This window comes from Leopardus geoffroyi, chromosome C3, assembly GCF_018350155.1.
Source record: "Leopardus geoffroyi isolate Oge1 chromosome C3, O.geoffroyi_Oge1_pat1.0, whole genome shotgun sequence".
In the NCBI taxonomy this organism is placed as follows: Eukaryota; Metazoa; Chordata; class Mammalia; order Carnivora; family Felidae; genus Leopardus; species Leopardus geoffroyi.
Genome location: NC_059338.1, coordinates 12275244 through 12288713, shown reverse-complemented (window position 1 = coordinate 12288713; position 13470 = coordinate 12275244). Strand labels below are relative to the sequence as shown.

The following is a 13470-nucleotide window of genomic DNA, read 5'->3' as shown; positions in this document are numbered from 1 at the left end:
TGTGCTCTCTCTCAAAAGTAGAAAAAATAAACATCAAAAAGGCAGTACAAATTTTACATTACCACCAGCAATGTGAGAGAGGCCACTTTCACATGCCCTCCCACGCCTTATTATCAAACGCCTTAATATTTGCTTTAATTTGTTGGATGGAAATGGTATCTTGTTTTATCTGCCTGTCCTTGATGTTTCTTAAAGTTGAGTATCTTTGAGTATGTTTGTTTATTGGCTGTTTCCATTTCTCTGTGAACGCCTATTCTTTTTTTTTTTTTTTCAACTTTTATTTATTTTTGGGACAGAGAGAGACAGAGCATGAACGGGGGAGGGGCAGAGAGAGAGGGAGACACAGAATCGGAAACAGGCTCCAGGCTCTGAGCCATCAGCCCAGAGCCCGACGCGGGGCTCGAACTCACGGACCGCGAGATCGTGACCTGGCTGAAGTCGGATGCTTAACCGACTGCGCCACCCAGGCGCCCCGTGAATGCCTATTCTTATCCTATGACCTTTTTTTCTATTTAGCTGTTGATATTTATTTTCTTGATTTGTAGCAGGTCCTTATACATTATGGATATTAATTTTTAAAATGTGTTTGCAAATGTTTTGTCCCACAGTACAGTGTAGGGGAGGCAATATAGTATAATGATTATCCACATGGCCACTAGAACCCAATTGCCCGAATTTAAATCCCATCTCTCACTCCTTAGTTCTATGGTCTTAGGCAAGTTACTTAACACTATGTGCCTCAGTTTCCTTAACTGTAAAATGGCAATAACCATAGTACCTACCTCACCTCATAGGGTTGTTTTGGCATGTTATCTCTTCACTTTATAGGGTTTAATGATTAAATGAGTTAATAGAGGTGAGGAGCTAACCTGTTTAGGTTAGTGAAAACAAGTACTAATGTAGGTAAAGAATGCTGTTTTCACTGTGTGTGTGTGAGAAATTGAAATGACCTAACACAAACTTTCAAAAAGCACGACAAAAGGTGAAAAGCTGACACTGAATGCTTACTATTTGCCACGTGCCTTCTTACTGTGTGGCATGTTTTTCCATATAAAATTTTTTCTTTTTGTAGAAAATCAGTCTTTTCATTTATTTAAGGCAAATCTTCTAGATGTTGTGTCTTATGAATAGGAAGGGATATACTTTACAATGAAAAAGTAACGATTGTGAACTACTATGACCTGGACAACCGAATACAGGTTTCCCTCTGAAAGTAGAGTGTTCCTATGAAACCTTTCATAAGCCTAAATGGAGTAAAGCAAAGAAACAATTACCATTAATTTATATGGAAAAATTTCTTTAGCATTCCAAGTCACCCAAAAATAACCTTTCTTAAGCTTTTCTGATACCTTAGGACACATGTTGCTAACAGATGCACAGAATAAAGGGAGATAGAGCACAGATGCTCATACAGTCCAAAGGGTTAGCCGCTGTGTGCAGTTCCCAGGGCAGGAGCTTGGTGGGGGGCCACTCTGGTTGCTTGGGTGTATGCTTGCTGCAAAACAAATACTTGATGCTATTTTCACTTGTTTTCCTAAGAGCAAAAATCCTTTTCAGTTTTCTTTCGGTTAGTGAAAACAGGTACTAATGCAGCAGATGCATGCTATTCCCCCCCTTTGTGTGTGTGTGTGTGTGTGTGTGTGTGTGCGCGCGTGTGCAAAAGTGAAGTGACCTAACACAAACTTTACAAAACGCGGTAGAATAGTGGGTTTCTGGGGCACCTGGGTGGCTCAGTCAGTTGAGCGTCCAACTTGGGCTCTGGTCATGATCTGATGGTTCATGGGTTCTAGCCCAGTATTGGCTCTCTGCTGTCAGTGCAGAGCCTGCTCTGGATCCTCTGTCCCATTCTCTCTCTGCTCCTCCCCTGCTCGCTATCTCTCTTTCTCTCTAAAAAAATAAACATTAAGAAAAAAGTGGGTTTCTGTCCGAAACCAGAGCTGAAGTCCTACACACTACTATTCTGTAGGAGTGGGACATAACAGGGATAATAGAGGACCTGAAAGTAACATAATTAGGTTGGCTTATAATATTGGTCCCGAACTTTGCACTCAGCTAAGGAGGCGTTGCCCACTAAAGTAGCCATTAGCTCCCTATGGTTGTTGAGCGCTTGGCAAATCACTAGCCCAAGCTGAGATATGCTATATGTGTAAAATACATACCCAATTTTGAAGATTCAGTATGAAGATAAAGAATGTAATATCTTCTGTATAATTTTATATTAATTACATGTTGAAGTGATAATATCTTGGATATACTGCGTTAAATAAAAAATATCTAAACAGGGCAGTGTAATTGAAATCTGAGCCCTTTCAGGCACGCCACACCTTGCCCCGCCCCTCAGAGTTAGCCCCGCCCCCCGCCGGGGTTGCCGCCAAGACCCGAGATGGCTTGATTTTCTCCGCCTCCGGGAGGGACCTGCTCCCGGCCTCTTCCGTGCCCCGCGCGCGTGCGCACTTCCGTAGAGCTCGTGGAGGTTCCCTGGGGTCCGTGTTTTCCAGACCCCGGGCGGGATCCTCCCGCGGAGGACCTGGCGCTCACGGGGAGGCCGGGGTTAGCCCGCCATGCGTTGGGGGCTGCACCCGCGCGGGCCGGGGGCGGCGGCTCTGGCCACGGCCCGAAATCTGTGGGTGCCGCCCCATCTTCGTTGTCACCCGGGATGGCGAGGGACGACGAGGAGGCTTTTGGTGCGGTCAGTCACCGGGGCCAGTAACCAGCTGCAGAACTCAAGTAATGGCAGATATCGGGACACAGTGCTGCTGCCGCAGACCAGCTTCCCCATGAAGCTGCTGGGCCGCCAGCAGCCTGACGCGGAGCTGGAGATCCAGCAGGTGGGCAGGGAGGCCCGGGCCGGCCTGGGGGCGGAGGGGAGCTGGGCCCTCGCCGGCAGCCGCTCCGGGTGACCCACACACCCCGGCAGGTAGGGCCGCGGGTTCTAGACTCCTTTGGGCGGCGACGTTGTGACGGGACGAGTGGGTCTCCCAACAGGGTTTCTTGCTTGAAAACCTCTAGGTGAATCCCTCAGTTGTAGCAGGTTCCAGAGCAGAATATTAAAGAGGGATGCTCGCATAGCAGCGCTGAATATAAGTGCCATTTTTTAGGCAAAAACAAGTCGAATTTGGACACTTTTCCAGTGGTTTGTGAAAAGTAAATTAACATGGACACTTGTAAATAAAATTTTCGATTATGTGGGAAAGTTGAAGCTTACTTCTGTGGTGTCATTAGGCGCCTAGTTGGAATTCTGACTTGTTTGCAGAACAGAGTAGCTGTATTTACTTCCTCAGAGTCCCCTTCCTAAACTGTGCACTTTTCTCCTGTGTTAGACTGCGTTTTCTAAGAGAAAATTCACTTCTCAGTTTCTGTCCTTCCAGAGTTTTAAAAATTCTCCATATTTAGCATATATTGGTTAGGTAAATTTGCTTAGCCTAGATATTTTTATGGCAGTTATCAGACTTCTAGACTCATAAACCTGTTTTGGCCATCTACTTTTTTTTTTTTTTAAGTTTATTTATTTATTTTGAGAGAGAGAGAGAGAGAGAGAGTGAGTGAGCAGGATCAGGGGAGGTGCAGAGGGAGAGAGAGAATCCCAAGCAGGCTCAGCACTGTCAGCACAGAGCCCCGTGTGGGGCTTGATCTCACAAACCATGAGATCATGACCTGAGCGGAGACCCCCAGGGGTCTGATGCTTAACCGACTGAGCCACCCAGCTGCCCTGCCATCTACTTTTTTAAAGTGTCTTATTCAATACTGTTGTTATGCCAGGAACTGTGACAATTTCAGATGTTTTCTCGTGTAATTTTCACACCAGCTCTGAGAACTGGTTATTGTTAACATTTTTTCAAAAGAGGGAACAGGGATGCCCATAAGGGCAAAATGACTGGGCCAAGGGTACACAGTAGGTGAGAGAAGGGGGGTAGGGCTGCAGTGAGTGTTGTTGGGATTTTGACAGTAGCAGGTATTGAGGCCAAAGGAGAGCAAAGATAAGAGTGTGTGGGTGTGTGGGGGGGTGGGTAGTGTACAGGCCCTTCAGCATGGCTGGACTGAGGAGTGAAGGGTGGAGAGTGCCGAGACACCGGCCAGAATTTGGTGCTCCTAAACAGGGCCCTGTTTACAGTATAAAGAGCTCAGACCTCAATGTGAAGCCTATAGGGAAACTATTAAAAAGTTTTAAAAGATGAGGACTCAGATGTGCATTTTAGAAACTTCACCATCAGGTTTTAGAGTTGAATACATTGGCATGGGATAAGAAATAAGCAAATGCTGGCTGTTACTTACGGTAAGATGCAGGAGTATGTATATGGGTGATGTTCAGATATTATGGTTCTTTTTAAACAGAAATGTGGATTTTCAGAACTTTATTCATGGCAAAGAGAAAGAAAAGTAAAGACAGAATTTTGTCTTCATGATGGACCTCCTTATGCAAATGGTGACCCACATGTTGGACACGCTTTAAATAAGGTAATTGTAATTTAAGTTATAAGACCTGAGGGAAAAACCTTTATGTAAGTACACTTTACAAAGTGTATTTTGCTTTTATGGCAAGTAAATTTGCATTGATGCATAAAACTAAATTGTCTTTTTTTTTTTTTTTTTGGTGAAAAACATGTTTTTTGTTTTTTTAATTTTTTATTATATGAAATTTATTGTCAAATTAGTTTCCATAAAACTAAATTGTCTTAATAGAAAGCAGCAATAGTTTTAGTGCTGTATGGAAAATAACATCCCTGGTATTTGCTTTGAGCTTATTGTTATTTTAGATTAGTAGATATTTTATTCAGTAAATAATTATTCAGCACCTACTATGTGCCGGGCATTTTTCTAGACTCAGGTAATAGCAGTGAACAAAATAAAGATGAATCTTGTCTTTACAGAGCTTATGCTCTAATTAAAAAGACATAATAACACAAAGAAGTAAAATATATAAATGTTAGATAGTTGCTGTAGATGGAATACTTGTTCTCCTCCTGCTATTTATATGTTGAAACCTAATAATCTCTAAGGTGATGGTACTTGGAGGTGGGGCCTTAGGGAGATGACTAAATCATGAGGGTAGAGCCCTTATCAGTGAGATTAGTGCCCTTACAAAAAAAAACCTCAGAGAGCTTCCTTGACTCTCTTAGCCCTGTGAGGGTACGGCAAAATGATATTGGTCTGTGAACCAGAAAGCACCCGTCACCAGACTGAGTCTGCTGGCACCTTGATCATGTCCATTTTCTACTTGGACTGTTTATTTATCTTACTGTTGTGTTTTGAGAGTTCTTTATGTGTATAGCCTAGGTATACCTTGTCAGATATGTGGTTTGCAAACTACATACCTTGTCAGATATGTGGTTTGCAACTATTTCTTCCAGTCTGTAGCTTGTCTTTTCAAGGTACATTGAAGAGTAAGTATTCTTAATTTTTTCTAAGTAATCTCTACCCCGAATGTGGGGCTCGAAGTCATGACCCCGGAGATCAAGAGTCACATGTTGTTCTGAATGAGCCAGCCAGGTGCCCCCTAGAAGTTATTAATGTTGATGAAGTTCAGTTTATCAGTTTTTCCTTTTATGAATCATGCTTGTAGTGTCATGTCTGAGAACTGTTTCCCAGGCTTTCCATCCTGAAGATTTTCTCCCATATTTTTTCTCAAACTTTTACATTTTACATTTAAGTCCGTGATACATTTTGCATTAACTTTTATATAAGATGTGAGACTTATACTGAGGGTTGTTTTTTTCCCTATTGATGTCTATCACCGTTTTTTGGCACTCTTTTCCCTAATGAGTTGCTTTTGTACCACTGTCAAAAAATCAGTTTGGCAAATGATTCTCCATTTTTAGATTCTCTGTTTTGTTCCATTAATCTATGTGTCTGTCCTGGTAATACCACAGTTTTGGTGACTCTAGCTATAGAATAAGTCTTCAAATTGGGTAGTCTCTATGTTCCCATTTTACTGTTTTTCAAAATTGTGTTAATTTCAGCTCCTTTGCCTTTCCATATAGGTTTTAGGATAATTTTTTGACTGCAGTATCAGAGAAGGTAAGCTGAGTTTTGAGAGTACTAGCAGGTACTCTCAGGTCAATTGTGCGAGGTGGATAGTAAACAGTATGCAGTTTTTTGAGAGAACTAATTTTAACCCTCCTCCCCACCATTTTATTGAGGTGTAAGAGACGTGTAACGTTGTATTAGTTTAAGGTGTACAACATAATGGTTTGATGTATGTATGTATTGCTGAATGAATACCACAGTTAGTTAACATGCATCTTGTCACACGGTTACAAATTTTTATTTTCTTGTGATGAGAACTTTTACCACTGACTGTCTTAGCAACTTTCAAATATACATTACAGTATTGTTAACTATAGTCACCATTCTGTACGTTATATCCACAGAATTTATTAACCTTATAACTTGAAGTTTGTATATATTGACCACCTTCATTCATTTCCCCCCACCCAACCCCTGCCTCTGGCAACTATCAATCTTTTCTCTGTTTTATTTAAAAAAATGATTTAAAAAAGGAAAAATGATAAATTAGACTTCATCAAAATTAGAAACATTTTATGACTTCAGTTTTCTTAAGATTGCATATATAAGTGAGATCATCCGTATTTGTCTTTCTCTAACTTATTTTGCTTAGAATAATGCCCTCAAGGTCCATCCATGTTGCAAATAGCATGATTTCCTTCTTTTTCCTGGCTAGATAGTATTCCATTATATATGTCCACCACAACTTCTTATCCATTCATCCATTGATGGGCACTTAGGTTGTTTCCATGTCTTGACTGGTGTAAACAATGCTACAGTGAACCCAGGCGAGTAGATCTCTCTTCCAGATAGTGATTTTGTTTCCTTTGGATATATACCCACTAAGTGGAATTGCTGGATCTTTTCTGGATCATATGCCAGTTCTGTTTGCAATATATTGAGGAACCTCCATACTTGTTTCCATAGCAGCTACACTAATTCACATTTGAACCATCAGTGCACAGGGGTTCCCGTTTCCCCACACCCTCACCAACACTTGTTATCGTTTATCTTTTTGATAACAGCCATCCTAACAAGGCTGAAGTGATACCTCATTGTGGTTTTGATATTCCAGATGATAAGATATTTGCAGCACCTTTCCATGTACTTGTTTGTCATTTGTATCTCCTCTTTGGAAAAACGTTTGGGTCCTTTGTCCATTTTTAAATCAGATTTTTTTGTTGTTGTTTCGATTGTTTTGCCTTTGATTTGCATGAGTTTCTTATATTTTGGATCTTAAACCCTTATCAGATAGATGATCCCCAAATAGTTTCTCCTATTTCTTAGGCTTGCTTTTCATTTTGTTGATTGTTTCTTTTTTTTTTGTTTGTTTTTGCAGTGAGGAATAAGCCTTTTAGTTTGGTGACAGTCGCATTTTTTTAAATTTTTGCATTTATTGTTTGTGTAACAAAAATCATTGCTAAGTAAAGGAGCTTTTTCATATATTTTCTTCTAGTAGTTCACAGTTTCAGATCTTATAATTAAGTTCTTAATCCATTTCAGTTAAGTTTTGTGAGTGGTGTAAGATAGAGGCCCATTTTCATTCTTCTGCATGTGAATATACAATTTTCCCAGCACCATTTATCCCCATTGAGTTTTCTTGTTTCTCTTGTCAGATATTAATTGACAAGGATTTATTTCTAGACTCTTAATTCAGTTCCATCGATCTAGGTTTTTGTTTTGTTTTTCTGCCAATACCATACTGTTTTGATTACCAAAGCTCTGTAATATAGTTTGAAGTCAGGAAGTGTGATGCTTCCGGCTTTGTTCTTTCTCAAATTTTCTTTGGCTATTTGGAGTGTTTTGTAATTTATTACAAATGTTAGGATTGTTTTTCTATTTCTGTAAAAAATTCACTGGAATTTTGACAGGGATTGCATTGAGTCTTTAGGTGGCTTTGGGTAGTATGGTCATTTTATTGTTAAAATGTTTTTAGTGTATGTACAGATATTTCAGCCCCTTTGTTAAATTTATTTGTTGTGGTTTTTATGGCACTATTATAAGTGGGATGGGATTGTTTTCCTCTTTTTCTTCTTCTTTTTTTAACAATTCATTGTTAGTGTATAGAAATATTACTCCTTTCTGTATGTTGATTTTGTGTCCTGAAACTTTAATGAATTTGTTTATTCTAATAGCTTCTGATTGAGTGTTTAGGATTTTCTGTATATAAGATCATGTCATCTACAAACAGATAATTTTAACTGCTTCCTTTGGCTTGGATGATGTCTTTTATTTCTTTTTCTTTTTTCTTTTTGCCTATTTTCTCTGGCAAGACCTTCAATACTATATTGAATAGGCGTGGTGAGAGAGGGCACCCTTGTATTATTTGTGATCTTAGAGGAAAAGCTTTCAACTTCTCACTGTTGAATATGATGGTATCTGGACTTACCATATATGGTCTTTATATGTTTTTTTTAATGTTTTTATTTTTGAGAGAGAGAGAGAGAGCGCGAGCATGCGTAAGCAGGGGAGGGGCGGAGAGAGAGGGAGACACAGAATCTAAAGTAGGCTCCGAGCTCTGAGCTGTCAGCACAGAGCCTGACATGGGTCTCGAACTCATGAACTGCAAGATCATGACCTGAGCCAAAGTTGGACGCTTAACCAACTGAGCCGCCCAGGCGCCACTGGTCTTTATTATGTTGAGGTACGTTCCTTCTGTACCCACTTTGTCAAGAGTTTTTATCAGGGAAGGATGTTGAATTCTGTCACATGCTTTTTCTGCTTCTATTGAGATAATGCTATGATTTCTATCTTTCCGTCAATTAACTTTTGGTATCATTTTTGGGTGTATGTTGATCTTTGAATCCCAGGGATAAATCTCATTTGCTCATGGTGTATCATCCTTTTAAAGTACTGTTAAATTTGGTTTGATAGCATTTTGTTGAGAACTTTTGCATCTATATTAATCAGGGATTTTGAACTATAGTTTTCTTATAGTGCCCTTATCTGACTTTGGTATCATGGTAATGCTGGCCTCATTTTTTTGGATGAGTTTGAAAAGGTTTGGCATTCATTCTTCTATGAATATTTGGTAGAATTCACAAGTGGAGCCATATGGTCTTGGGCTTTTCTTTGTTGGGAGGTTTTTAGTTACTGATTTGATCTCCTTACTTGTTACTGATCTCTTCAGATTTTCTATTTTTTCATTATTCAGCCCTGGTTGGCTGGATGTTTCTAGGAATTTACCCATTTCCTCTGAGCTATTCAATTTCTTGGCATATCATTGTTAATAGTTGTCTCTTACGGTTCTTTGTCTTTCTCATGTATGAGTTGTAATACCTCCTTTTTCATTTATAATTGTACTTATTTGAATTTTTTCTCTTCTCAGTAAGTCTAGCTAACAATTTGTCAATTTTATCTTTTCAAAAAAAAAAAAAACCCACCCTAAGTTTTGTTGATCTTTCCTGTTGTTTTCCTGTTTTCTATTTCATTTATTTCTGTTCTGATCTTTGTCATTACTTCCTTCTGCTAATTTTGGGCTTAGTTCTTTTCTAGTTCCTTGAGCTATAAACTTGCGTAGTCTGGGATCTTTCTTGCCTTTTTATTTAAAAAAAAATTTTTTTTTAGTGTTTATTTTTGGGAGAGTGAGAACAGAGCATGAGCAGGGGAGGGGCAGAGAGAGAGGGAGACACAGAATCCAAAGCAGGCTCTAGGCTCTGAGCTGTCCGCACAGAGCCTGACATGGGGCTTAAACCCATGAATGTGAGATGATGACCTGAGCTGAAGCCGGATGTTTAACTGAGCCACCCAGGCGCCCCTCTTGCTTTTTTTTTTTTTTTTTTTTTTTGGAGTTTATTTATTTTGAGGTGGGGAGGGGCAGAGAGAGGGAAAAAGAGAATCCCAAGCAGCCTCCGTGCTGTCAGCGTAGAGCCAGATGTAGGGCTCAAACTAATGAACCGGGAGATCGTGACCTGGGCCGAAATGAAGAGTTGGACACTTAACCAACTGAGCCACCCACGTCCCCCTCTTTCTTGCTTTTTAAGGTAAGCAGTTATTGCTATAAACTTTCCTCTAAGAACCGCCATTGCTCCATTCCCTAAGGTTTGTTTGGTATGTTGTGTTTCCATATTTGTTTGCTTCAATATATTTTTGACTTCTTTTTTTTTTATTTTTTTTAATATTTATTTATTTTTGAGACAGGGAGAGACAGCAGGAACAGGGGAGGGTCAGAGAGAGGGAGACACAGAATCTGAAACAGGCTCCAGGCTCTGAGCTGTCAGCACAGAGCCTGACGCGGGGCTCGAACTCACAGACCACGAGATCATGACCTGAGCTGAAGTCAGATGCTTAACCGACTGAGCCACCCAGGCGCCCCTTGATTTCTTATTTGACCCATTGGTTTTTCAGAAATGTGTTGATTATTTTCCACATATTTGTGAATTTTCCAGTTTTTTCCTACTATTGATTTCTAACTTTATACCATTTTGGTATGAAAAGATACTTGATGTGATCTTAATCTTTCTACATTGTTAAGGCTTGTTTTATAGCCTAATATATGGTCCATCCTGCATGGTGCTCTGGTGCTCTTCTGCTGCTATGGATGGAATGTTCAGTGTTTATCTGTTAGGTCCACTTGATTTAAAGTATAGTTCAAGTCCAATGTGTCTTTACTGAGGTTCTGTCTGTATGACTTGACCTATTCATTGTTGAAAATGGGGTATTGAAGTCCTCTACTATTATTGTGTTCTTGTCTTTTTTTTCCCCCTCAGATCTGTTAGTAGTTAGTTAATGTATTCAGGTGCTCTGATGTTGGATGCATAAGTTTTTAAGACTGTCATATCCTCCTGGTGAATTTACTCCTTTATCATGATGATGACCACATCTCGTTACAGTTTTTGGCTTAAAATCTGTTTTGTCTAATATTTCTCTTTGGGTTTCCATTTTTGTGGAATCTTTTTCCATCCTTTCACCTAATCCCTACATGTGTCCTTACAGCTTACACATGAGTCTCTTCTAGGGAGCACAGTTGGGTTTTGTTTTCTCATCCATTCAGCCACCCCACATCTATTGATGGGTGATATAATCCATGTACATTTAAAGTAATCATCGATAGGCAAGGACTTATCCCAATATACTGTTTTCTGTTTGTTCCTCTCGGTCTTCCTTTGTGAATTGATGATTTTTTCCTCGTGGTATGCTTTGATTTGCTTCTCTTTTTCTTTTATACATTTCCTGAAGGTTTTTACTTTGTGGTTACCATGAGGCTTACATAAAATATAACAGTCCTCTAAGCTGATAGCAGCTTAACCTCAGTCACATGCAAAAACTCTATGCTTTTACTGCCTCTAACACATTTTATGTTTTTGATGTCATAATTTACATCTTTTTATACAGTGTATATACTAGCCAGTTATTGTTGCTATAGTTATCTTTTTTTTTTTAAAACTGGAAGCAAATTCAATGTCCACCAATAAGTTTATTTATTTATTTTGAGAGAGAGGGAAAGAGAGAGCACGTGTGTGTGAAGTGGAGAGGGGCAGAGAAAAGGAGAGACAGAATCCCAAGCAGGCTCTGTGCCATCAGTACAGAGCCCAATGCGGGCCTCACATTCACAAACCGTGAGATCATGACCTGAGCCGAGATCAGGAATCAGACGCTTTAACTGACTGAGCCAGCTGCGCTCCCCACTGTAGTTATCTTCAATTCTTCTGTCCTTTGGTCTTTATACTAGAGTTACACCATAAACGCACCAACATATTACACTATTGGGGTATGTTGAATCTGACTATAGACTCACCTTGATTATTTTCATGTGCTCTCTGGTAGTAAATCGCATCCTTTTATTGCAGCTTGAAGAGCTCCTTCAAGAATTTCTGAAATTTTGACTTATATGGCAGGTCTAGTGGTGGTGACTTTGTCTGGGAAGGTCTCTCTCCTTCATTTCTCAAGGACAGCTCTGCTGGATCAAGTGTTCTTGGTTGGAAGTTTATTTACAGCATTTTGAATGTGTCATTCCACTCTGGGTGTGCAAGGGTTCTATAGAGAAATCTGATAGCCTCATGGGAGGGTGTGGGGGAATCTCTTAAAATTGACAAGCTTTTTTCCTTTGCAGCTCTCAAGGTTCTTGCTTTGTCTTTGATTTTTGACAGTTTTATTATAATGTGTCTTTCAGAAATCTCTTTGGGTTGCATTTGTTTGGGGTATGAGCTTAGTGAACTTGGATGTCCATGTATCTCCCCAGATTTAGGAAATTCTCAGCTATAGTTTCTTTGAGTTTTCTGACCCTTTTCCCCCCTCTCTTTTCCTTCTAGGATTCTCATGAAACATATATTTTTTTAAAAGTAGTTTCAGACTAGTTCTGTAGGCTTTCTTTATTCCTTTTCATTCTTGTATCTTTTGTACCTTTGACTGGATAATTTCAAATGATCTGTCTTTGATTTCACTGATTCTTTTCTTTTGATGGGTCGTGTGGGCTGTTGAAGCTCTCCATTGAATTCTTCAGTTTAGTCACTGTATTCTCCAGCCCCCAAATGTATTGTTGGTTCATCATTGTTTTTTATCTTTGGATTGAACTTTTAATTTTACTCTCATATTATTTTTCTGATTTTGTTAAATTGTATATGTCTGATCTCTTGTTGCTCTTGGAGCATCTTTAGGACACTTATTTTGAAATGTTTGTCAGGCATTTTATGGATCTTAATTTCTGTGTGTGTGTGTGTGTGTGTGTGTGTGTGTGTGTGTGTGTGTGTTTTATTAGAAGTTTACTTTGTTCCTTTGGCAGTATCGTGTTTCCTTGATTCTTCATGATTCCTGCAGCCTTGTGCAGATGACTATGCATTTGAAGAAGCAATCACCTCTTCGAGACTTTATGGAAAGAACTCACATATAGATGGGGGCATGCTGGAGTGTGCTGTGGTGCAGGGTGTAACTGGGATTGCTGCATCTAGGATTTTCGATTGACTTTTTTTCCTCCCCCTGGCAATTCTAGGTTAGGGATGGGGCTGGTGTAGTATCTTGTCCGCTCAGGCAGTTGGGAGCACTACATCAACAATGGTGTGATCGTTGATAAGATCTGTGAATGGTCCACCATGGGCGTATGGGCTGCTGGGGTCCTCAGCAGTGCCTTCAGGTCCAATGGCTAAGGACCAGGGCAGGTGGTGGTGGTGGCCTGAGCATCACGTGGTGGCCTGATGCCTGGCCGTGGGAGCCAATGTGGTGTTAGGGGCTAGCCGCAGACACAGGCAATGGGGAGGGTCAGAGCCAGGAGCAGTGTCCGGGGCCACCGTTGGTCAGATAGTCAGCTTAGGGACCCTGGCTGTTGGTTTGTACTCCTGTGACTGCTGTGGCTAGCCAGAGCCTATGCACGGTAATGGAGGGTGGTCATGGACGCTGGGGCTGGTGGCATGCAGGTCAGTGAAATGAATCAGGGCCAAGCCAGACCCATAAGCAATTGTGGGGGCCTTGGCTGTCAGCATGCATTTGTGTGACTACGGGAGCTAGCTGCAGGCCCTCAAAGCCATGCAGGCC

At 40.4% G+C, this 13470-nt stretch overlaps 1 protein-coding gene across 1 annotated transcript in view; it reads left to right on the top strand.

Moving 5' to 3' along the window:
• The first annotated feature begins 2420 nt into the window (after positions 1-2420).
• The window catches only part of IARS2 (isoleucyl-tRNA synthetase 2, mitochondrial), a 65961-nt gene continuing 54911 nt past the window's right edge, over positions 2421-13470 (top strand). The window contains exons 1-2 of the mRNA XM_045455726.1: positions 2421-2828; positions 4333-4455. Of these exons, the coding sequence (XP_045311682.1) occupies positions 2562-2828; positions 4333-4455 (390 nt within the window). The 5' untranslated portion in view covers positions 2421-2561. The remainder of the gene's footprint in view (positions 2829-4332; positions 4456-13470) is intronic.